We start from the raw sequence: 27,235 nt of genomic DNA, 5'->3' as shown, positions 1-27,235 counted from the left end.
TGTCAAAATAAATAATTACTTTCCTTGACTGTCCATTATCCTTAAGATGTGTTATTTAGGGGGAGGGAAGCAGACAGGGGAAAAATGATGTAATTTTTGTCAAGGATATCAAGTCACATTTTGCAGCAGTTTGATAACTGTTACCATTTGCTTCCTTAGATTCTTAGAAATGCTGTAGTTTTCAAAAGGGGCCTTATAATCTCAGCATTGTCTTATTTGGGCTTTGAAACTTACCAACTGATTTCTCAGTCTGCTGTGGTTCATGCTGAAGTCAATGGTAAGTGTTACTTCAGTGTCTTAAAAGCTTATTATTGTGGTTTTTAAAATGTAATGTTTGGATTATTTTTGTGTGTATGTGTGGGTTTTGTTTTGTTTTTTGGCAAAAAACTTATAGTAAAACAGGTATAGTAGGCATTGAACAAACATTTTCTACTCTTGTGAACTTGGTGATCTGGCATGACAATATGCCTTATTTCTGTCATAATTTGGGCTGCTTTTTAATAATAAATCATTGGTATCTGCCTACAATGATATAAAGAGTCCATATTACCAGCATTTTCTATTGCCCTCTTTTTGATCTACTCAAGAAGGAAGAAAAAGAAGTATAACAACATGGGCTTTGAACAGAGGATAACAATAACAGGCAAGGTACATAAATAAATATTTATTGAATTATAAAAAACAGAATTAATTAAAAAGTTAAAAACCAAAATAGGTTTTAATATTTTGATGTGAAATAGCCAACATATAAACAAATCAGAGCCAATATATATGTTTAGACATAGCCATAATAAAATTTTGAATATTCATGTATCTTTTTCATTGGCGAATTATCCATGCCCCTTGTTTTCTGACATTCGTGAAACCTACTACCGCAGCCTAGATAGGTAAAGGAAAAATAATTTTCCTCTAATCCGTTAGTTTTGCAACATAGTCCTGTTAAAAGTTGTGGTAGTTAAGGAATTTGAGGCCGTTAGCCAAAATGATTATCTTTGGATCTCTCAGTCTCCTTTCCTGGATTACCGTCTTTGACGCATCCCCATGTGTGAATGTAGCTTAGGACTCTGACTTGGGCCCTCTTCTCTCTAACCTCCACCTTGGAGATCTCTCAGCTCCCATGGGTTCAATTCTCTTGTCCATGCAGATGACTCTTATGTGTAGATGAGCAACCTTCATTTTTCTCCTGAGGTCAAGTCCCATATTCCCAGTAGCCTGCTGTACCTGTCCATCTGGTTGTCCCATAGCCTTCTCAAATTCATTATGTCCAAAACAGAACTCATAGTTCCCCACCTAAACTCACTTCTTCTCCTGACCTGCTTCTTTCTTTTTCTTTTCACCACCCTTTCAGTCACCTAGATTCACAGCTTCAGTCATCCTCAACTCTTCCTTCTGTTTCTACCCTATTTCAGCCATTCAGTTGCCAAGACTTGTCAGTGGGAAAAGATGGATCATAGGGAAATAGATATGGAGCTGTAAGAGAGACCATATAACCGAATTCCCTCATTTTACAATTAAGGAAACTGAGATCCAGAGAGGTGAAGGGATTTGGCCAAGGCCACACAAGTAAAGTAAGCATCACAGGGATTTGAACTTAGGTCCTTTGATTAAAAATTCATGCCCTTTTCTCTGTATTACCTCTTTCTCTCATCCATCCCATTCTCTACTTGCACAGCCAGCCGTCCCAAGTGAGGTGCTCCTTAGCTCTTGGCTGGACAATTGTATAAACGTCTGCCCCCATCCCTCACCCCCAATTGGTCTTCCTCTGTCCAGTCTCTTCTCTTTCTAATTCATTTCTGCACAACTGACACAGTGATATTTTGCACAGTGTCTAGCATGAAGTAGGTACTTAATAAATGATTGTTGATTAGTTGATATTCTGTTCTGTTTTTTTTAATGTAGAAAAACAATTCCATCATAAACACTTACAGTTAGTCATGGACAGTAACAGGCTGCTGGTTGGACAAGTTACCCCAAATGACATCATATAGAATGAATGGTCAAGGACTAATTCCATTTATGTGAGGTTGAAAAAAAATTTTTTTTTAAAGAAAGGAAAAAGGAAGAAAAGAAGCCATCCAGAATTTTAAAGCACTTGTCAGCTACCAATTGTTCTGTTTTCAGATTACTGAGTAGTCTACCAGTAGTATATCTGTCAGGTAAAAACATACACCTTTATAACCTGGTGGTCCCAAGTTAAAAAAAAATTCACAGAAAGTAAAGAAATAATATGAAAACATAGCTCAAGAAATATGGTTAGTTGATACCCCTAAAGCACAGCTTCTGATTATGTTATTCCATTTTTCAATAAGTTTAAATGGTTCTCTGTTGCTGCTAGCACAAAGTGCCATTGAAGCTCCAGAGCAGTCTTGGTTATACAACAAACTCAATCTGGAATCTTTGGCAAATATTTAATAAGAATACATTATATTTCTACAGTACTTGATGCTTTTTAAATAGTATACAATATTGTCATAAGATGTAGGCATTAGAATTATAAGGGTTCTTAGAGAGTGATCAGACAATCAATAAGCATTTATTTCTTAAATATCTGTTTTGTGACACGGATTGTACAAGGTGCTGGGGATAGAAAGGCAGTAATGAAAGTCTGTGCCCTCAAGGAACTTAAATTCTTTTGAGGAGACAATGTACACACACATGAATGCATGCAAGCACTCACATCTGCACATAGCAAATACAAAGTAACATGGAAGGGAAAATAGTAACATCTGAGGGGATAAATAAAAGCTTCACATAGAAAAGAAGTGTTAGGCACATGGCACATGGGCCACACTTGGCCCATGACACTCCTGAGTGAGGCCAACACCAGATTAAAATGAAATTGGGAAATATTTAACAAAATAAAAGTACAACAAAATACAGATAATATACTTTTCAGCTAAGTCATTGTGTGGTCCCCAGTGATCCTTATGTATGGGTTAATGGCTTCATTTCTATTTCAGTTTGACACTATTGATGTAGAAATGGGCGCAAGTTGAATTGTTAAGGAAGCTGGAGATTTTAAGGTGGAAATGAGGAGGGAAAGCAGTATAAGGATAGGGAGTTAGAGTTGGTATGTCAGGTGTGAGAAAGAACAGTTTACTTGAGAGACAGGAAGCATCCTGTAATCAAATTGGAAAGGAAGACTCATCAAGAATCTCATCATTTAGAGATCATTAAATCAGATCCCTTCATTTTCATAACTGAGGAAACTGGAGGTCAGAGAGATTAAATGACTTGCCTGAGGGCATACATTTAAGTTAGTATCAGAGTTTGGGATTTGAACTCAGGTCCTTGGACTTAATATCTGTACCCTTTCTACTCTATCACATTATCTTCTTTAATTTTCATAGCAATCCTGGGAAATAGTTGAGACAAGGATTTTGTATTCATTTTACAGAAGAGGAAATTGAAACCTAAGGAAGTTAAACAATTCAAGTAGTTCTTTATCTGGTTTAATAGAAGAACTACTTCTCTTTTCACTATCACTACATTAACTCTTTGTATTTGTGACTGCAGTCTCCTTCCCAGGCTGGAAATAGTTGTATTAGTAAAATGAATGACTAGATAACCAAATAAACCATTTTGAAAATTAAATGGAAGGTTAATATATTTTTAAATGAATATGACTGATGTTTTTTTTAAAAAAGAAGCTTCCATAATGGCAAAGTATAGTTAAAGATGTTCATGTTTTTAGATTTTTGAAATATTGTAATATTTCTAAACATTTTGTTCCTCTATAAAATGAATTGCAGTATCATTTATTTACATGTTTTTATTTTATATATTCTTCAATGTGTTTTGAAAATCACTTTTGGGGGCAGCTAAGTGGCGCAGTGGAGAGAGCACTGGCCCTGAAGTCAGGAGGACCTGAGTTCAAATCCGGCCTCAGACCAAACACTTGACACTTACTAGCTGTGTGACTCTGGGCAAGTCACTTAACCCCAATTGCCTAAAAAAAAAAGAGAGAGAGAGAAAATCACTTTTGATACTTTATGGCAGTCTCAGTAAGCAGACCTTGAATATTTTGAAAATTATTCTAAGAGTATAGGATATCAATTATTATTTAATTATCCTAATTTTCTTTAACTAAAAGTTGGATCATTCATATCTAATTTTCTATGAGATAATCCTAACCATCAATTTTGATTGTTAAAGATAAGAACTAAAATAGGTAATTGTAGATATTCTTAATTACCTTTCAAAACAATAATTCTATGAAATTTCACATTATTAATATTTACAAATTTCACATTGTTCCATATAATTATTCTCAAGTAATTTACACAAACATTGTGTTTGCTTTATAATTTCTAATCTTAATATCTTTTGGGAATTAGTATCTAATTTCATGATAATCTGCAAGCAATTCCTTAGTGAAAAATGATTTCTTTCTCTCCCTTTTTTTAATGCTTGGTCACATAAATTTAAAGTGTTTTGTCGCTTACTGGGATTAATTCATACTCTTTTTGGCCTGGGGGCTTTAGAGATGAATTAAAGATTAAGTTTTATTTAACATTTAGGATAGTTTTAATGTGAATCCAGTTATGTGGGAATGAAACTCAATTTAAGTAGATCACTGGGTGATTTTTGCCACTAGATGGTGCCAACAATTAACAGTGATTCTCACCACCCTCTACCCTCTGCAGGGATCTGGACAGCAGCCCTAACAAGTCTTGTAGCCTCTGCTGGAACACTTGGAGTGACAGGATACTCAATACTTTGCTTTCCTTTTTTTAAACAAATCTAATTGTTATTCAGTTCTTTAAGTGGAGCTTCCATTATAGAATATGCCTAATTACTCTTCTACCCGACGATTTTTGAAATACTTGAAGGCAACTATCCTGTCACTATTTAGTCTCCAAGCTATGACATCCCTCCTTCCTTTAGCTATTTCCCAGACACTATGACTTCAAGATATCACATCATTTTGGACATCCTTCTCTGCAAATATTTCAGTTTTATCAATGTCTCTTAAAATTTAATGCCCAGGAACAATGATGATACTGTATGAGACACTTTCATAATATAATTAAAATGTGGGAAAATGAACTTTCCTGGGGTGAATAAAATCGAATTATGCTATTAGTGCTAGAAGCACCCTGGAGAGGTAACACATTGAGTTAGTGGTGGGCTAGAGTTCAGATCACCATTTTCCTAGTCCAGTACTCTTCTACTCTACCAAGACAAAATTGGTTGCATGCACAATGCTTAAAAGAAGAATAGAGAAGCTATTCATTTCTGTGGGTCAATCTTCTTTCATTCATTTAAAAAATGTATTTCTTAAGGAGTTCCCTTCTCTTTCTTCATTAGGTGGTGATACTTGCTGCTTATGTCCACTTTATTAGGTCACTATTAATTTTGATTAGAGTCATTAGGCCTTTTTTATTAGCCATTTAGAGACAGAGTTCAGGCTCTGTTAACTCCGCTTCTTAACACCTAGATAGGAGCCCCAGAAATTGGTCGTGGAGCCATGCCAGTTGTACACAAAGGAGTATTTAACATTCTTTCGGGAGCAAAATCTGTTGTTTGGCAGAAAGAATGTAGTTACCCCTTCAAATGAGACAACCACAGTTTACTTGCTTGGGTATACGTAGAAAGACTGTGGCTTGTTCTTTCAAAAGTTTGAGGAAATATCTCTTAGACATCTTTGAGGTTAGTAGCTAAATTTAGAATTTCACTGTATGATAATAAGTAAAATTACATCCCAAGTTCTGTTTATCTTATATTTTAAAATGAAGTTTGGTCCATTTCTTAGAGTGTGGCTTCTTATGTCAATAATGTAAGCTTATTTTTAAAATATTTTCAGGAAAAGCACAGATCATTAAGCAAGTTTAAAAAAAAACCACCTGATTTGCAAATAATGTGGGGTGGTGCACATGCTCCCACCATAGTATGTAAGTCTATAGTGTCATAGTAAGTGTATTTTTTTCTTATTGACTGTACACTTTTGACTTTCATGAAATATTTTTTAGAATTAGGAAATAATATTTTAAAAGACTGCATTTATGTCATGATACTGAACTGTATTATTTAAGAAATTTAGAAATTAGTGATTTGAGATAATATAGAATAAAAGTGCATATAATAATTAGTTGAAATAATTGACTAAATTTATCCATAAATTTTTGCATATTGCCTCAGTCGAATGTGGAATTCATAGCTCAAGTTTTAAAAAGTGTCATCTTTCTCTTATGTACTGGTGCTCAGGAAAATAAAGATTACTCAGTACTCTACATGATTAGTAAGTAATACGTCATGTTACATGAACCTAATTTAGTATAATTAATTCCATTGTTGCTTAACATCAGATAATAAGACTACTTTTTAGTTATTATAAAAGGATGTATGTTCTTAAATCCCAGTCTTTTGAGATTGAATGATTGATGGAGAAACAAATTAAAAATAAATGAGATGCAGCAAACTTGTTAAATTAAGTCTGCCACATGATTTTTAAAAATATTTGTCATAGAATCTAACGAGATTAAAAAAGGTTATCAGGAAAATCCTGTGTGTTTGTATGTATAGGAATTTGTATATGTGTATATCTGCATATTTAGATATGTCTCTGTATATATGTATTGATATACATATTTACACTTATATACCTTTAAATAATTTTTTATTAGGGCACACAAATTAAAGATTGGATTAATTCATTGCAACAATTCAGTAAACAGGCAGTGCCTACTGTTTTCAAGGTACTGCACCAGGTGCTGGTGAAAATTTGAATTGAATAAAATTGAATATAAAATTGAAATAATGCAGATTCTTCTCTCAAAGAACTCTTCATTCTACTGGGAGATAGATTCTACTGCATATGGAGATAAAACATGTACAAAAATAAGTAATGTCATGAAAGGAGTGAGGAAAGGAGTGGAGCTGGAAGGAAAAATTTAGACTGTTCTTGGAAAATTTGAGGTAGGAGAAAATACTTTCAGCTACAGGAAACAGAAGGATTTATGATTATAAAAGGCCTTGAATACCAAACTAGGTGGTTTGTATATTATTCTAAAGACAGTAAGGATCTACTGAAGATTTTTTGGGCAGAGAAGAGACATGATCTGTGCTTTAGAAAGATAATTTGATAGTGCAGTAAAAAATAGATTGGTGAGGGGAGAGACCAGTAAAAAAGCCACCATAGCTGTCCAAATGGGAGGTGATAAGTACCTGAATTGATGATAGCTGTTTGAATGGAAGGAAGGGGATAGTTTTGAGGAATCAACGTGACTTGGCAAACTGGATTTAAGGGGATGAGGGAAAGGGAATTGTCTGAGTTGACCCCAAAATTATAAGCTTAGGTGACTTGAACAGAAATAGGGAAGTTTGAAGGAGAGGATTTAGTGGAGAAATCTGATAAATTCAGTTTTGGTCACATTGAGTTTGAGATTTTGGTTGGTGTACATTCTAGGAAAACAAAAAGCCTTAGTTTGTGGTAAAACAGTATTTTACTGCTTTTCAAAAACCATCCTTCCAGTGATAGGCGCAAAACAGCTTACAAAATTTGGGATTTTTGAAATTATACCTGACTTCCTAATTTGTTTTATAAAAGTATGACTAAAGAAATGAACGTTTAATTCCCTTATGGGTCATTTTTTCTCTTTATGTTCCCAGAGTGTCACACAGTGCTTTGCATACAGTAGACACTAATAAATGTTTGTTGAATTGAATTGCTTTAATTAGCTTCATTCAGTTACTTGGCCACAGTTTACTTGCTTAATCTTTTTATATTTTAACAGCTTTAGAACTGTTTCTTTTATAATGGAATTGGATGAGATAGTATGGTTGAATAATTCAGAAATTTACCATCTTTACTGCTGGAAAAACAACTTCAAACATATATCTTAGTAACTGTAGGTCAGTATCATTATCTTAGTCTATAAAGGATGATAAAATTGTTTTAAAAAGCTATCTCAAAGTCTTTATAGGTGAACTTTCCTTTTTCTTGTGTGTAGGGCTTGCTTTTAGCTTCATTTAGCTTAAAAGAAAATGGTAAAGTTTCTGTATGAACACTGTTATTACACTATTAAGGTATAGCTCAGCATTAGGTTGTGTAAGACAAGTAGCCTGCATTTTTATAGATAGAAATATGATTCCAAGTGCTTCATATTCCCATGGTTTTTATATGCAGTTTATTTTGTCAATTCTTTATGTGTTTCTATTTTTGCCCTTTTCTAAAACTCCCTGCCTTAGTTTTCTATTTTTTATTACATAGGTCATTTTATGTCATAGTTCAGGACTGTTTTTATTTCTCTGTTATTTTCTCCTTATGGATATTAGTCATGCTAACATGATGTTGGAAATTATTCTGGTATTGTTCTTCATTTTATAACAGTGAGAGTCATCAACAATGATGACAACTATAAGAAATAGAAAAGTTTGAAGGTACCTTGGGGTAGTTTTCATTATTACTGTTGATTCTCATTAGGGTAATTATCATCATTATTACATTTTAAAAGTCTTTTATGGTGTATTGTTTGATAGAATATCAGTATATTTTTGTCTTTTAGAATCTGTAATCTAAGCTTTTAGATGACAACCATATGTAATAATCAAATTTATTGTTTTGGAAGTGTTTTATATATCTCTGTATACATATATCTATATATATATAGATATGTGGATATCTATATATAGGCATAAATATGTGGATATGTATATATGTGTATGTATTATATGTTCATATTCTTATTAGATAGAACTGTTAGCATCTTTAATTTGGCTAAAACTCTTATTTATTGTCTCTCTCTTCCCTTACATGCTCTGAAGTTGAGGAAATCCTTGAACAAGCAGACTACCTATATGGCAGTGGAGAAATAGAAAAACTTTATAATTTGCTGGCCCAATACAAACAAAGGTATGCAATATTATTGTAGCCCAAGTTTTTTGACTGACATATCTTTTTCAACCTCTTGCTTTTTAAAAAGTAAAATGATGTCTCATGTTTTGGGGAGTTTTTTAGATGACTATTGTGTCCTATATTTCAAATTGGCTTGTTTTTAAATATGGTTGGAAGCTTAATTCACTGTATAGTATCTTCTATCTTACATAGAAGAAAAAGCATCTTATGTGATGGCAATACAAAAACAAGCAAAAAACAAGCAAGTTCCTGCTCTCAAGGAGTTTACTTTATTCTAATAAGGGAATATACTTGAAAAGGAGATGAAAAGGAGAGCTTGTTTGGAGAAGTCATCTAGGGAGTATCGAATTGCTTCAGGTTTGAAGTAAGAGTGAATGGTGTGAGGACTTACATGGAGGTTGGCAAAGTACTCATCAGAGAAAGAGACTATTGAAGTGAGGGTGTTGCCATCCTGAGAAGGCTGCTGGACAGAGGTAGAGAGGTCATTTAGGAAGTATTAGGCTAGTCAGATTTTAAAGTGAGCATGGATGGTGTGGGCTCTTTCTCAAATAGAGGATATCTTTGAAACAGAATTACTATATTTACCTGATTATCTCTGTTTTACAGAAGATTGGTATTCTGTTGTCTCTACTTATAAGTTGAAATATCATTTTTCCTATTCATCATACATGGTAATTTCACAAGTGTAAGTAGTCACTATGTTGTACAGTATATTTAGAAAAACAAACAGAAGAATATGTTTCTGATTCCTTTTCTTTAAAAATAAGTCTGATTTGCATTTGCTTGAAATAAAGCTATTACTCTTCTTTAAACATAAGTAATATATATGTTTACTTTAAATAAGTTATTGTTCCTTCTGGAAGATTTCATCATTATCAACAAATAATAGTACCCTGATTAACTAGGTTATTTTCCCTGACTAATGGTGTTATAAAAAGTTTATGCCAGAGTCCTTGAATTATACAAATACTACAACTAATATAAAATGTTAAAAATAAAAAGATTGATCTTATAAAGTATTGAACTAATGAGATACTTTTCAAGAATCTAAAATTATCCTTCATTTTCTCAAGTTCTTTCATTTAGGTAGTTTCTAGTTTGTGAATTTATAGTCATTCCATAGGAAATAGAGTAATCTTTTACCAAGTATTGCCTCTAGAAATTAAGCACTGGGTTATTAAGTCATATATATGTATTTGTGATTAGGCTTATAGTATGTTTTACTGAGTTAACTTTTTGTAGACTGTTTATTGGAATCACAAATTTAATGAAATGTTCTCCAAAGATCTGAGTAAGTTTAAAGAACAAGTTACTTAAGGAAGTGCTTTGTGCATGCAACTCTTATAACATTCTTCAAAAAAGTTTATAATAATTGTTGCATAGTATTTATACTCCTTCAGTCACTGAGCAGAGAGGCAGAATTGATTTATGATAGTGATCTCTAATCATAGAAGATAAATGAATACAAGTGAGGTTCCATAATATATTTCAAACCTAGTGAGGATGCAGAGTTGCTATGGCGTCTGGCACGGGCATCCCGAGATATATCTCAACTTAGTACTACCTCTGCAGAAGATAAGAAACGGCTGGTATATGAAGCTTTTGTGTATGCAAAAAAAGCACTTGAAAAAAACGAATCAAGTTCTGCAGCTCACAAGGTAAGATATCTAGAATATGCGACATATGAAAAATTTGAGAGATAATTTCTGGATAATTATTTTATTAATTGTGGCTAGCAAATAATTAATAAAAGGATGGTCATTTGGCTTTCTCTCATAAACCAAAGACAAATCATGGTGACCTTTCAACACTTCTTTGTCCTTGGAAGACTCTGTGTTCCCAACGGGCAGAAATCAACTCTGATGGGTTTACAATTAATGAGACAATGAATATTATAATGAGAGGTAGACCTATTCTAATGAGGGGCTAAATTCTGTGAACCCAAAAGACAACTTTATCCAAAGTCCTTTTATTCAGAACAAAATATAAGAAGGTAACTCCTAGCTAACCGTAGCCAGGGATGGACTTCCGTGGAGTTTCCAAAGCACTTAATTATAGAAATGACCAGAGAAGAAAGGATTCAGTCTAGGAAGGACTCTGTCCTTGAAGCTGACTGTTTCTTGAGGACTAAATTTTGAACCATTATGTCAAAAGTAATATTTCTAAAGCTATACTTAATACTCATTTTCTTTCTTTTTTTATTTGTAGTGGTATGCTATCTGTATCAGCGATGTTGGAGATTATGAAGGTATCAAGGTTAAAATTGGAAATGCCTTCATTATCAAGGAACATTTTGAGGTACTGGTGAATTTAGTTGTTAAATTGGATTTCTTTTCTTCATTTAATGTTGTTCTAGTCCATATAATAGGCCATATGACTATCAGACTGGACCAGAGTCACAGCTGATGCTCCTATTAATTACTTGTGAATTGTCAGCTTTGGAATATGAAGATGCTTTTCATAAAATTGTCAATTTACCTCTGTAGATATGGCTGCATGATATAACATATACATACATATTTCCTGACTACCCCAACCCTTAGGTTGTTAGTATATCCCTACATTACTTTGTATCTTGTATACAAAACCTCACAGTGCCTGTTAGTTGATGGTTTTTTAAAAAAAGCATTTGTTGTATTGAAGCAAAAATACTATTTTTAGAGGCTCTTCTCTAACAAAGTGTATTGGCAGAATCATCCAAAATGCCCTGAAAGATGTAACAACAGAGATAAAAAGCTATTCTGTTATGCTCCACTCGTTAATATCAAGCAAAGCATGAAATAAGATCTATATTCTCCAAAGATGTTTGACCTTCATGGATGAGGTCCAGCATAGTACAAATTAAAGAGACATTCCTATAGTTATTGAGGTCCTTCAGACACTCCTGCTGGTAGATGACATTGTGTTAATTGCATTAAGCCCTGGAACATTTCAGAGGTTCCACAATAGGAGTCATGAAGTCTAAAAACAGTTTAGGATAACTATCTCCACAGGAAAAACTAAATGGACATAGCATACCTATTTTCTAGACTTTGACATGCAGTTTGATGGACAACTTGTAGAGCTCATTCATGTACATGTATATGGGACAGACTTAACAAATGGATAGTAAGCTGGACTCAGTTAAATAGGAGAAGGGGGAGCAGGCTGCATTACTTTTGGGAAATTGCTCAGTGCTTTTAATGATCCCATACTTCTCCTTTAATCATTGGTCAGTCTTTTAACACCAGTTTTCTTCTTTGTGTTACCATATGGCTGCAAGTCATGGAATACCACTGATTTTGTGGATCATCCAGAGAGCAGTGATAAGAGTCGTGGCTGTATGAGCAGGCTGTAAAAACATTACAAATGAAGAATTATGCAGGAGAAGTAATGAGAAAAATGTTATCTGAGAAATGGACTAAAAAAATGGACTAGTTACATTGTAAGAGTGTAGGACAACCACAAATAGCTCATGTTCCCCAAAATGACAGAATAAGAGAGAAGGAAGACTCCCCTCTTACCCCCATCCCAGTACATCGAATGGACTCCCTTTAGTGAATTTATGGGTGAATGAGTACAGCAGCCACACGAGATGGTAAGGCATGAATGGATTACAGTCTACATCATTGGGGGGATAACTACATTAGGAAGATTATAGATCCATTGGGACAAGAAGGCATAAAAGTACCAGTGGTGTACCTTTTAATCTTAAACTGACTTCTATTGATGTATTATTTATACATATCTTACTTTTCTCTGCTGGGATCTTGGGAAAAAGGTCCATGTTTTATTCATTTTATATCCCTCCACAGGACCTTGAACAAAGCCTTGCCTATAATGGGTAAAAAAAAAATTTATAAAAATAGGAAGAAAGCATGGATGGATTTCAGTATAACTAGAAGAGCAAGTGCCCACACTTACAAAAGTATGGCTCTATTAAGGTACCCCTGAAGTATGTACACACATGTGAGTCTTACTTTGGGAGAGAGGAAGTACCTCATACTCACATAACATATACATGCAAATATGTGTATATCTGCATATATGCATGTGTGTAGGAAAGGAATAGACTCAGATAATACATGCCTATATGTATATGCATATGTGTGCACAACCACTTGATTGCATATATACATATATGTGTGCACATAAATATATGTACACGTATACATTTGTATATGTATATCTCCCACCCCCAAAAAGTATTCTCTGCTATTTTCTTGGGCCATGTATATCTAAATATTATTAGAATGTATTTTCTCTCAGCTTCAGTTTCCTAATCCATAAATTGAGGGATAGATAATAGTAATAGCACCTACTTCCTAGGCTTACTGTGAGGATCTAATGAGATAATTTGTGTAAAAGGCTTCACAAGCCTTAAGTGCTATACTAGTCACTCAGGAAGTATTTATTAAGCCTCCATGACATTTCCCAGCCATCTCTACTTTGGCCTGACTCCCTGATCATCTCTACCCTTCCTGAAATTCAGAGTCTACCCCTGAGCCCCCCAACTCTGAGAGATAAGCTTTCACCTTAGCTTGCTGGAACCTCCTGGTGGTCTTCTTACCAAGGTCTTCCTTCACCCCACTCCTGCCTTTTTCAGAATGAATTAGAGTAGAAAGAGGCATGAGACAGAAACCATTTGGGAACCTATTGAAGTAAAAGAGGAAAGGTGAGGAGGCGCTGAACTAGGGTTATGGCTAAGGCTAAATTTGCTCTTTTAAAAGTGGTCTTGGGGCAGCTAGGTGGCACAGTGAATAGAGCTCTGGCCTTGGAGTCAGGAGGACCTGAGTTCAAATCCAACCTCAGATACTTGACACTTACTAGCTGTGTGACCCTGGGCAAGTCACTTAACCCTGATTGCCTTACCAAAAAAAAAAAGAAAAGCAAAACAAAAAGGAAAAAAGGGGTCTTGAGCAAATAAATTATATAAGCAAGATTATGAGGAGAATATTTTCCTACTTAATAGAACAGACATACTATAAATATTTTAGAAATAAATGATTACTATAAATAGTTTAATTACCAATTATTTAGCCTACATTTTCAATATGCCAGTCTTTCTTAACCATTTATTAAAGCAGGTCTTCTACTAATAAACATTGATTTAGTTTAGTTTTTGAGGTAAGGTAGTGTGTTGATAAAAGCACTGAGTTTGGATTTAAAGTATCTGGCATCAGATTATGACTCTTGTTATTTATTTGCTTTATGGCCTTGGCCAAGTCATTTCATCCTTCTGGACCTCAGTTTCCTCGTCTATAAAACAACTAAATGATGTCTAATAGGCATTTTAACTTTAAACTCGATGATCCTGGGGCAGCTAGGTGGCACATTGGGTAGAGCACTGGCCCTGGAGGACCTGAGTTCAAATCCAGCATCAGACAGATAACACTCACTAGCTGTGTGACTCAGAGCAACTCAATTAACCCCAATTGCCTCACAAAAAAAAAAAAGGGAAACAAATAAATTCGATGATCCTAGTTACTCCATTTACAGGAAGCAAAAGCATACTAATTTAAGCATCTGATAAATACAATAAATAAATAAATCTGATAAATATAATAAATATATAAATAAATCTGATAAATCAAAATAGATTTATCAAAATAGATGAACTGGTATGTTTACTAAATTTGCAAAATTATTCTTTGCTTTGTAAATGGATTCTCTGACTCAGAGTCCCTTTCTTCCTTTAAGACACACTCAAATACCTTCTAATACCTGGAGCTTTTCCTGATCCCTCCCAACTGCTAGTGCCCTCTCTCCCAAATTTCCTTTTTATATGTATATCTTTATATAAATATGCATATATAGACATATGTATGTATTTATTGACTTTACAATTATCATATTATGTATGTTATGTATATTACTACATCTGCACACACATATACATTATATATGGTATAATATATACCATATATTAGGTTTGTGTGTTATATACGTTGGGGCTGTTAGGTCATACAGTGGATAGAATGCTAAGCCTGGAGTCAGGAAGATTCATCTTCCTGGTTTCAAATCTGGCCTCAGACACTTACTAGCTGTGTGACCCTGGGCAAGTCACTTAACTGTTTTGGCCTCAGTTTCCTCATCTGTAAAATGAGCTGGAGAAGGAAATGGCAAACCACACCAGTATCTTTGCCAAGAAAACCCCAAATGGGGTCATGAAGAGTCAGAAAAACAACTGAAAAACAACTGAAAAGCAGCATATTACATATAATATGTATGTTATAATGTAAAATGAAATATGTGTGAGTGTACTCATTATCTCCTCTATTAGAATGTAAGCTCCTTGCAAGTACAAATTATTTCATCTTTGTCTTTGTAACCCCATCACCTAACACAGTGCCTGACATGGATAAATACTCATTTATTGTTTCATCTTTTCCTTTGTATCTCTGGCACCTAACATAGTACCTTGCATATAAACAGGTGCTTGGTAAATGTTTGTTGATTTGATTTGAATTGTCACACAGCTAAGTAGCAGAAATGGTATTCAAGCAAAGTTCTGACTCTTTCCATTATGCTCTTCCCCTACAGCACGCTGCATGATATCTCTATAAATTAATCTACGAATGGAAAAGAGTACTTTGCAACTTCAAAAGGTTTTCTTGTGTTCTTACATTCTAACAACAGAAAAGGTGATTGCAGGCAGAGTGACAGCTAAAGACATAGAAGCATCCTCTTGTGTTTATTATTTTACCTGCTAGCCTCAGCCATCAGTTTCTGAGCTTCAAGCATGAAGGCATCTTCACCTGGTAGTTGTAGTCACTATTTTAGGTATACATTTAAATGAATTTTGTCAGTTCAAGTTGAATTATTAGTGTGAGGGAAAGTTTCAGTTCTCAAAGAGGAACTGAATTATAAAGTGTTTGGGGTTTTTTTTTACTTGTTTTTAATTATGTACTTTTTCTGACTTATTAGGCAGAATTTATAAACAAAAATAGCAAGTATTCAGAAATAAACTTTGATATTATTCTTGTTTCTTCCTAGAGAGCAATTGAACTGAATCCTAAAGATGCCACCTCAGTTCACCTTATCGGTCTTTGGTAAGCTTTTTTAATTTTTTTTTTTCAGCTTCTTGAGGAGATTTTTTTTCTTTTTTTTTTTCTTTTTGGTTTTTTTGGTGAGGCAGTTGGGGTTAAGTGACTTACCCAGAGTCATACAGCTAGCAAGTATTATGTGTTTGAGGCCAGATTTGAACTCAGGACCTCCTGACTCCAGGGCCAGTGCTCTATCTACTATGCCACCTAGCTGCCCCAAGATTTTTTCTTTTTTTTTTAGCTTTTATTTAGTATTTTATTTTCCCCCAGTTACATGTAAAGATAATTTTTAACATTCCTTTTTAAAACTTTTAGTTCCAAATTATCCTTTCTCCTTACTTCCCACCCCTCCTCATTGAGAAGGCAAGCAATTCAATATAGGTTATACATGTGTAGTCATGCAAAACATATCTATAATAGTCATTTTGTGAAAGAAAACAGACACAAAAAAACTCTAGAAAAATAAAGTAAAAAAAAGTATGCTTCAATCTGTATTCTGTCACCCATCATCAATTTTTTTCTCTGGCAATGGATAGCATTTTTCATTATAAGTCCTTCAGAGTTGTCTTGGATCATTGTATTGCTGATCACAGCTAATTATCTTACATTATTGTTGTAAATTTGCACACAGTACATTTCACTTTGCATCAGCCCATGCATGTCTTTCTAGGTTTTTCTGAGAGCATCCTGCTCATCATTTCTTTTTTTTTTTTTTTTGATTTTTGGTGAGGCAGTCAGAGTTAAGTGACTTGCCCAGGGATGCATAGCTAGTAAGTGTCAAGTGTCTAAGGTCAGATATGAACTCAGATCCTCCTGACTCCAAGGGTGCTCTATCCTGCACCATCTAGCTGCTCCCTATCATTTCTTTTAGTACAATAGTATTCCATCATAATCACACACCACAACTTGTTCAGCTATTCCCCAATTGATGAGCATCCTTTCAGTTTCTAAATTTTTATCCCCAGAAAAGAGCTGCTATAAATATTTTTGTATGTGTAAGTTCTTTTCGTTTTGGGATATAGACCTAGTAGTGGTATTGCTAGGTCAAAGGGTATGCATGATTTTATAGCCCTTTGGGCATAGTTCCAAATTGCTCTACAGAATGGTTGAATCATTTCACAACTCCACCAACAGTGCATTAATGTCTCATTTTTCCCACATTCCCTCCAACATTTGTCATTTACCTTTTCTGTCCTATTAAGTCAATGTAATAGGTATGAGGTAGTACCTCAGAATTGTTTTAATTTGCATTTCTTCAATCAGTAGTGAGTTAGAGTATTTTTTCATATGGCTATAGATAGCTTTGATTATTTCATCTGAAAGCTGATCATATTTTTTGATCATTTATCAGTTGGGGAATGGCTCTTATTTTTATAAATTTGACTGAGTTCTCTATATATTTGAGAAAGGAGGCCTTTATCAGAGAAACTTGCTTCAAATTTTTTTTTCACAGTTACTGTTGCTAACTATACTTCCCTCCATCCTATCCCTCCCCACCCCCATTTATTTTATTTTTGTTCTTCTTTCACCTTGTCCCTCCTCAAAAGTGTTTTGCTTCTGACTGTCCCTCCCCCAAAGCTATTTTATTTAAAGAAACTTGTTTTGGTGTATTTTGTAAGCAAATTCTGTATTCCGAAGTATATCAAAAGCATAATTTGAAAGTGCTTTTTAGAAAATGATTCAGTATCTGCAGGTTAGATCCTAGAGAAATATTAAACTTGGTTATAAAATCATGTGTTTTCTTCCTGTCTTCTCCAGCAAATTGCCTCCACAACTATTCTCCCTCCTCTCTAATCTTGGGTTCCTTCCTTTCTACTGGTTCCTTTCCTATAAGCAAGTCTTAATCTTCCCTATGCTTAAGCAACTCTCACTGTAGCCTCCCATTCCCTTTAAGCAATTGTCTTGTATCTCTTCTCTTTTTCGCAGCCAAACTCCAAAAATATTTGTCTTCATTTGGTCTCTCTTGCTTACTTCTCAACCCTTGGCAGTCTGTTTTCTGCTCTCATTCATCTCTTAATTGCCAAATGTGATGACTTTTTTCTCGGTTCTCCTACTTATTGCCCTTTCTTCCCGGATACCGTCTCTTTTGGGTTTTTGTGACACTGCTGTCTTTGGTTCTTCTCTCTGATTGACCACTATTTCTCAGTGTCTTTTGCTGGCTCATCATCTATATCATGCTTCTTTACTGTGAATGTATTCCCAAAGCACAGTTCTGAGCCCCTTTTTCACTCTACATTCTTACTTGGTGACCTCATTGGTTTCCATGGGTTTATTTATCTCTGTGCAAATGATTCTCAAATTTATATATCCAGCCTTCATATCTGTCCTGATCTCTAGGCCTGAATTGCCAGTTGCCTTGTGAACATTTATGTTAAGGATACCATCATCCTTCCAGTCCCTCAGGCTTATAATCTCCCTGTAATTCTTGACTTCTTACTTTCACTCACTCACCATATCCAATGATTTGCTATATATCACTCTTTTGTTGACTATTATTGTTTGTATTATCCTATGTCCTTGCAAAAATGGGGATTTTTATCATCTCTACAAAATTGTTTCTAACTTGACCACTTGGTTTGATTTTTAGTATTTTCTCTCAAACATTTCATATTCTTCTACCACAATTCACAACAAGGGCAAAGACTGGATACTATCGTTTATTTTCTTATGATGAAATATAGGAAAAAGGACCTTATAGGTTGATTTTGGTCCATTGCTGGATTTGCTTGATACTTTTACCATCAGCACCCATGTTAACTTAGTAGAAGTGTATGAAGAGTAATAAGTGAAGCAAACAAATCACTCGAAGGGAAAAAAATTTGAGTTTATACTGTAAAATCTTTAAGATGCATTAGATTTTGGGGCAAAAATGATTGCTAAAGTAGTTTGGGTACTTTTTAATGTTATTTTTTCCCCTCTAGGTGTTATTCATTTGCTGAATTGCCTTGGTACCAAAGAAACATTGCTAAAGTGTTGTTTGCAACTCCTCCCACTTCCACATTCGAGGAGGTAATGTAATGTCTTTTGTTCAGTTCATTTATTATGGAATTCTTACCTATATCTTCATTCTAGAGGAAACACAGATCACAGAATCACAGAATCCCAGAGTTGGAAGAGATCACCTAGTCACAGTCATACCTGAAAAAAGATTCTCAATACACCATACTCCAATACAGGCAGAGCTAGCTTCAGGATCAGGCATCCTTTGGCAGTTCCATTGCCCATTATATAGTTCTGGGTTGCAGTTCCAGGGTGGAGAGGAATGGTTGCAGTTTTAAGGGAGCAGGGGTCCTACTTGGGTGCAGGTCGTGGTTCAAAGGCAGAGAAGAGCAGTTCTAATTGTGAGGGAGAAAGGGGCCCTCCCTGGTTAAAGGCCAGAGCACAGACTCGGAGGGCAGTGACCAGAACTTTATTTACCCAGATGACATCGCCTTGGAAGCACTGAAAACTTACAGACCCTCACACTTAATTGTAAAAGTAGCTGGACGTGGAAGTCAGAAGATCAGGCCAGATATTCTTCCACCCCTAAGGTGAACAGAGCCCAACTCTAACCTAAAGTCTAAAGTTAAGAGACAGGCTGGAAAAATGAGCAAATGACCAAAAAAAGAACTTGATCATAAAAAGCTACTCTGGCAACAGGAAAGCTCAAGACACAAACTTGGAAGAAAATGACTTGAAAACATTTACAACCAAATTTTCCATGCAAAATGCAGATTGAATACAATCCCAACAAGAATTCCTAGATGAGGGGGCAGCTAGGTGGCACAGTGGAGAGAGCACCGGCCCTGAAGTCAGGAGGACCTGAGTTCAAATCCGGCCTCAGACCAAACACTAGACACTTACTAGCTGTGTGACTCTGGGTAAGTCACTTAACCCCAACTGCCTAAAAAAAAAAATTTTAAATTCCTAGATGAGCTTAAGCGAGTTTTTTTTTTTCAAAGAGACAGCAACTCTGAGGTACCACCTCACGCCCTTCACGTTGGCTATGATGACAGAAAATGAAAATGACAAATGCTGGAAGCAATGTGGAAAAAGAAGTACATGCACTTGCTGGTAGAACTATGAACCTGTCAGATCATTCTGCAGAACAATTTGTAACTAAGTCCAAACAGCTATATATAAAACTGTGCATAACCTTTGACCAAACAATAGCACTACTGGGTCTGTGCCCCAAAGAAATCAAGGAAAAAGGAAAAGGACCTGAGTGTACAAAAATATTTATAGCAGCTCTTTTTGTGGTGACAAAGAATTGGAAACTGAGAGGTGCCCATCACTTGGGGAATGACTGAACAGATTATGGTATATGAATGTAATGGAATACTATTTTGCTATAGGAAATGATAAAGGAGTTGGTTTCAGAAAAACTTGAGAAGACTTATATGAACTGTTGCAAAGTGAAATAAGCAGAACCAGTAGAACGGTATACCCAGTAGACAGCAGTATTATAAAGATTGCTGTGAATCTTTGTTGTGATGTGAAACAATATCGTGAAAGACTTAGTAACTGATCAGTGCAGTGATCTACTACAACACCAAAGGACTCATGATGTGAAGTGCTATCCACCTTGAGATGGACTGATGGACTCAGAGTGTAAAGTGAAGCATTTTTTCCTTTATTTTTCTTGCTTTTCTCCCCCCACCCATGGAACATGGCTGTTTCAGAAATATATTTTGTATGGCTTCATATTATAATGATATTATATTTTTTACCTTCTCAATGGGTGAAGGAGGGGCAGAAGAGGGAGAAAAAAAGAATTTGGAACTGAAAATAAAAATACAGAGAACATCCATTCTAAGAAGAAAAGTTGGAATATAAGACTGTTTCATTGCTGTAAGAATGAGACATAGGGGACAGCTAGGTGGCACAGTGGATAGCAGCAGCCCTGAAGTCAGGAGGACCTGAGTTCAAATGTGGCCTCAGACCAAACACTTGACACTTACTAGCTGTGTGACCCTGGGCAAGTCATTTAACCCCAATTGCTTTAAAAAAAAATGGAGACAGATTTTTAATGAAGAGTACCTTTAAAACAACTTTTAAAATATTTTTCTCCTTAAACATTTTTTTTTCCTTTAACAGGCTCTAAAATACTTTCAAATGGCAGAACAAGGTAATATTTTTGGTCAAATATATATATATACACATACATGTGCATATGTTAGACATTTAAATATAATACACGTTTAAAATTATGAGAATATGTAAAAATGTATGTGATGATTTCTTTAACAATTCATTTTCCATATTTGATGCATTTCACTAATTTTTTTTATTAAAAATGTTAAACTTAGAGAAAAGCCTAAGTGGAAAACATGCTTCTATTGAATTAAGAATCCAGAATTTTGAGGTTGGAAAGTATTTAAACATCAGTACTTCCAATTTCTCATTTTACAAATGAGGAAACAAAGGTGCAAGTGCCCTTACTTAGTAAATCAGATACAGAGATGATACCATAAACCAGGTCTTTTGGCATCCTGGCTAATGCTTTTCCCATTTAAAACAATGCTAATTTCTTTTTGAAAGAAAAGTATTAAAAAACTTTATTTAAAAATCAAACATTTATTAAAAGCCTACTGTTGTGTTAGATTCTAGAGATATAAAGACAAAAACAGTCTCTGCCCTCAAGGAATTATGTTGTACTGTAAAAAGAATGAAGAAAATTAGCTGTAAAATTATGACAGACTTCAACTTACAAAGTATCTTCATGAGAGTGGAATATACAATACATAACTATGAACTTAAGAATCATTACATGGAAATGTATAGATGACTTCAGATGACTAACACAGGTGAAGTTCCAGATCACTCACAGAGTACTGAGCAAATGGGATCAGTTACAGATTTATTTCTGGATGTTGGTTTTGAGTCTAGTTTAAGGGAGGGATTCATTGTTAAGAAGATTATATAGCATCACAGAGGTGGAAATTCATAAACTGTACATGTGATAAAGAATTCAGGTTTCAGTGAGTAGGCTTAGCACCTTGAGCATGAGTTTCAAATCAAGAAATAATGAAGTTAGTGAGGCTAGGCAGGTGTGACTCCTCATGAGTGATAATCCCAATAAAAGAAAAACTGTATAATACCTATCTTGTTTACTGTCTTTTAGCATAATGTGCTGATGTATACCAGAGCCTGTGTTAAGTACTAGGAAGAACGATGGACCAGGAACAAGTAAATCTTGTCACACACTGGCCATCTGTATCCTTAAAATAGTCACTTGCCCTCCTCAAGCTTTTTGTCGCCTCATTTGTACTTCTTTGAACTTATATAATCTTTCTTTTCTAACCACTTCAGCAACTGAAATTATATCTGTAATAGTCACCCTGAAAGTGGAATATTCAGTTCAGAACAGACAGATGAGAGAGCATGAAGTAATAAAACTGCTGTCTGGTCACACTCGAAATCACTTCGGCCTCAGTGGTGGTCATCTGAGAAGTGTGGTTTGTTTTGTTTCACATACTACATTGTCTTGTTTGGTCACAACACATCTAATACAACTGATGTAGATGTTTTGGCCAAAATTATAATTTTCCCAGAAATGCATTTGATGTGAACAGTTGCATAAAAAAGAACTACAGCAGTATGCTCCTTGCACATGAAAGTCATTAACCTGTTCATGAAATTTAGACAGAAAATCCATAGTCTTTACGAATCAAAACAGTGTAACTGCGACCAAATTGAGGTGAATATGTTCTTTCTTCTGTGTTCAGTGCATCCAAACTTCTACAGCAAAAATTTGCTTTTCTTGGGAAAGACTTATCTGAAGTTAAAAAACAAAAAGCTTGCTGCCTTCTGGTTATTGAAAGCCAAGGACTACCCAGCTCACACAGAGGAGGACAAACAGGTAAAAAGCTAAAGAGCTGACAAAGAGGTTCCCCTCTTAAGAAGAAAAGAAAATGTAGAATCTGACTAATAGATTAGAGCTAATTACACATCAGATATTAACGAACTTGAAGGAATTAGAACTGAGCCTTGTCTTCTTTTAAAATCATGAATCTGATTAAGTGCAGTACTAGTCATTTCACAAATTATATTTAATGGCCTTTTATACTCTGGTTTCTATATGAAAAATCCTTAGTTGTTATGATTGAACATATTTTAACCAAAAAAGAATTACTTGATATAGTATAGGATAATTTCACTAGTGTACTACTTTACTAAACTAAAGGAACAATTAGTAATGGTGTGAATGAGGTGTCATAGCCATGTACTGCCATAGAAAGTAAAAGTGTTTTGAAGGAATTGTATTTATTCATTGCCAAGAGACAGAATAAAATAATAGATTCTGTTGGTGTGGGAATTCTTGGAATATACTGACCATTGTTGTAAATTTAATTAATTTTCACCACTTATTTGTAAAAGAGGCAGGACATAACAGAATGGGTAGACTGTTGAATTTAAAGTGAAGAAGATTGAGGTTCACATATTAATTGTGAGACTGTGGAAAAATCATTCAGTCTTTCTGAGCTTAAGGAAATTCTGTGAACCTATTAATTACATGTACAAACCAGTTGTAATCTGTGTTGGTATAAGGAGCTCCCCTACAAACTGTAGGTACTGGATGTATTGATATATTTATGAAAGAATAGTGTTGGGCTCAGAATGTTGAGTTGTATTACTGTTTCTCATTTTAGGTACAAAAAGAAGCCGCCGAGCTGCTCAAATCTGTTGGCGACAAGAATTGAGAACTTTTACTTGAATAAAGCAGCACATAAAAGATTTCTAATAAATGTCTTTTCATTGAGTTAATCATGTCACAGCCAGCCCAGCTACTGTCACTAGCTGATGAGCAAGGCAAGTATTAGGCATTCCAGCTTCCAGTCTTGACAGGAAAATCAGTCTTTGATGATGGGAAGTGTAAACTGTATGGGAAGGTACTGAGACAGAATGGAAGTGCTCACTGTCCAGGTAATGGTTTTTCAGTGGAAACTCCATCTATAAACATTTAGGGCAGGGGGCATGTGTGAGAAGTGGCATATAAGAAGCAAGTTGGGATATGACCAGTTAACCAAAAGATGTCTTGAAAATAATGATCAGTAGAGTCAGTAAACATTTATTAAGTGCCTGTTGTGTGCCAGGCACTGTGCTAAGTACTGATTTAGGCTAAAGTGGTGCTTTTGATGCTCCAGCTTTTTGTCAACAAGTATTAATTATCCTAGTTGTCTCTGCCATTTTAAGTATATAACCTTAGTTGTGTGATCATTTAACAATTATTTGTCCAAATCAAGTTTCATTGGATAAGACTGAATACTTGTGTAGCATTAACTAGAAACATACTTTAATTCAGTAGCTGTATTTTTCCTGTGTAAACTACAAGAGAAATGAAAAGAATTTAGTAACTGCCCTACATGGAGGAAATGGAAAGATAATTAAACTTGGTACAAACCTGAACTGCTTTATCAAATTCCAAACAGGCTGCTGTCCAAATGCACACCATCTTAACTAATTATCATTTAATATTTTCACAGTATAGCTGCCACTTATTTTTATGAAATGTGGATCACCAGTCATCATGACTAGAAACCAGAACTCTTAATTCTCCAGTAGTTTAATGATTTTTCAGCCACTTCAACAGTTATTAGGCATCTACTGTGTGCACATTGCTCTAATTAGTACTAGGTTAAATATGAAGTTAAGCCCTGGTACCTGTCCTCTTATACAGTTATCCTTTCCACACTGCAATTTTCCCCATCGCAATTGTGATATATTGTGGAGTCAGCATAAGAAATTAAATAGAAGTTTTGGGGGAGTTATGTAGAAGTGACAGATAACACGGGAAGGCCAGGGAATGACCCACAAAAAAGTTTAGAAACTCAGAAATGCATAAAATATATGTAGAGTATTGCATAACATCAACATATTTTATCTTTTAATACCATAAGTATAGTTTCTTTTTTAAAGTTAAAATAAGTAAAAAGTTAAAGTTTGCAAAAAGAATGTGAAAGCCAGCAGGTAACACACAAAGGCTAGTATTTTTACTTAACATTGACCTACATATAGCCTATGACAGGGGTTGGGAACCTGTAGCCTTGAAGACATATGTGGCCCTCTAGGCCATCAAGTGTGGCCCTCTGAATCCAAACTTCACAGAACAAATCCTGCAGGTTCCCCACCCATATAAGAGGATTTGTTCTGTGAAGTTTGGATTCAGTTAAAGGGCCACTCTTGAGGACCTAGAGGGCTATGTGTGACCTCAGGGCTGCAGATTCCCCATCTCCAGACTGCAGATTCCCCATCTCTGACCAAATATTTAACCCAAAATTTACAATAAGGTACTGTTAACACCCCATAAAAGAAAAAGAAGAAATTCAGACTTCTCTGGTATAGAGGACCAAAAAATTTTACATATGGCCAGATTGCTGGGGCACCATACCCCTAAACCCTGTGATGTGGAAGGGATGATTGTAGTTTATAGTCTAGTAATGATATTGGGTACATGTACACCTGGATCCTTTGTTAATTGTAATACACGTTACATACATGTCGTTATTGTACAGTCATTTTCAGTTGTGTCCAACTCTTTGTGACCCCATTTGGGGTATTCTTGGCAAAGATACTAGAGTGGTTTGCCATTTCCTTCTCAGGCTCATTTTACAGATGAGGAAACTGAGGCAAATAGGGTTAAATGACTGGCCTAGGATCACACAGCTAGTAAGTGTCTGAGGCCAGATTTGAACTCAGGAACATGAATCTTCCTGACTCCAGGCTCAGCACTGTATCCACTGAGCCCGTGTATCCTCTATCCTCTATCCTCTCGCTCCAAATCTAGTGTTCCTGCCAAAATATCCCTTTAAGCTTTAAGCTCTAAAAGTGAAACTAAACCAAAGCATTTCAGGTGTCCTCCTAGGTGCCTCAAAAACATCAGTTTTGGAAAAGTGAAAATATTCACATGTAAACTTTAGAGAAGCAGAAAACAATGTTTTATGAGATCCAAAGGGAAAAAGATTATCAACCAAGGGTTTTAAAGGAGAAATAGACAAAGGAGGCAAAAACAGGGCTTTCTAGAACTGGGAGGAGCATAAGCAAAGGCATGGAGATGGAAATACATTTATTCAAGTACTACTGCATGCAAAAGATTGTGTTCAGGACCAGGGGAAACACAAAGAGGTTCCCCTCGTAGAGCTAACAGTTGAGTAGAGTGACAAGTACTAAGCCCAGTGTAATATTATATAAGTGTATTTGAGAACTACAGAACAGTGATATGTGAGGGCCAACAGGGACAGTTCTTACTAAATAGGAATCACAGAAGGCTGTGGGAAGGTGGATTTTTCTCCTCTCAGCAAAAGGTTAGGTAAGAAAAGAGAAGACAAAGAGAACCTGCTAGGTAGGCATGGATCAATTCATTCTTTTTCTTTTTTTTTTTTTTGGCTAAGCAATGGGTTTAAGTGACTTGCCCAGGGTCACACAGCTAGTAAATGTTGTGTGTCTGAGGTCGGATTTGAACTCAGGTCCTCCTAACTCCAGGGCTGGTGCTCTATCCACTGGGCTGCCTAGCTGCTCCCTGGCATGGATTGATTCTTATACAAAACAACAGACTGGGCAATGGAACAATGTTATGTAGTTTGGCTAGAGCACAAAGTGTAGGACAGGAATAAAACAGAAGGCTGGAAATTTGGGGTGACAACAGATTGTGAAGAGATTTGAATGTGAAAGGAATCATAACCTTTGTTATTAATTCATAGTGTCTGACTCTTCATGACCCCATTTGGGCTTCCTTGGCAAAGATATTGGAGTGGTTTGCCATTTTCTTCTCCAGCTCATTTTACAGATGGGGAAACTATGCCAAACAGGCTTCAGTGACTTGTCCTGGGTCACACAGCTAGTAAGTGACTGGGGCTGTATTTGAACTCTGGTCCTGACTCCAGGGCCAGCACTGTATCTACTGTGCCACCTACCTGCCCCTGCTTTAACTTTAGAGGCAATAGAGTCATGGCAGACTCTTGAACAGATAGACAAAGATTATTCTGACAGCTGTAAAAAGGAAAGATTGAAAGAGCAAGAATGTGGAGGCAAGGAGACTTGTTTGTAAGCTACTGCATTAGTCCAGACCAATTGTGACAAAGATCTATGGTGGTTGTAGGAATTAAAAGAGGACTATGTGTGTGATTGTGGATAAGGAAACAACTGGATGTGCAGAGTAACTATGTGGGAGGTAAGGGAAAGGGAAGACTCAGAAGATAAGACTAAGATGAGGGTAGTTATATACTCCGTTAATCTTTGTTGGGAAGAAATGTGAAAGTTCTTACTTAAAAGTACTTCCAAAAAAGTTTTGTCAAGCCATTTTTACAGTGCTTTGATTTAGTCTGATAAATAATAGTATAAAAATTGTTAACCCACATGTAGCCATTAAAATGCA

General features: G+C 35.4%; 1 protein-coding gene across 1 annotated transcript in view; it reads left to right on the top strand.

The window, feature by feature from the left end:
* Window positions 1-23,598, top strand: part of RMDN1 (regulator of microtubule dynamics 1) — a 30,751-nt gene extending 7,153 nt beyond the window's left edge. The window contains exons 2-10 of the mRNA XM_020970090.2: window positions 160-277; window positions 8,767-8,854; window positions 10,356-10,515; window positions 11,066-11,155; window positions 15,833-15,888; window positions 18,804-18,891; window positions 20,959-20,989; window positions 22,590-22,723; window positions 23,514-23,598. Coding sequence (XP_020825749.1) covers window positions 160-277; window positions 8,767-8,854; window positions 10,356-10,515; window positions 11,066-11,155; window positions 15,833-15,888; window positions 18,804-18,891; window positions 20,959-20,989; window positions 22,590-22,723; window positions 23,514-23,564 — 816 coding nt within the window. The 3' untranslated portion in view covers window positions 23,565-23,598. The remainder of the gene's footprint in view (window positions 1-159; window positions 278-8,766; window positions 8,855-10,355; window positions 10,516-11,065; window positions 11,156-15,832; window positions 15,889-18,803; window positions 18,892-20,958; window positions 20,990-22,589; window positions 22,724-23,513) is intronic.
* The last annotated feature ends 3,637 nt before the right edge of the window (window positions 23,599-27,235 follow it).

This window comes from Phascolarctos cinereus, unplaced genomic scaffold (genome assembly GCF_003287225.1).
Source record: "Phascolarctos cinereus isolate Bilbo 61053 unplaced genomic scaffold, phaCin_HiC Scaffold_4;HRSCAF=312, whole genome shotgun sequence".
In the NCBI taxonomy this organism is placed as follows: Eukaryota; Metazoa; Chordata; class Mammalia; order Diprotodontia; family Phascolarctidae; genus Phascolarctos; species Phascolarctos cinereus.
This window is presented reverse-complemented; position numbering and strand designations above follow the sequence as displayed.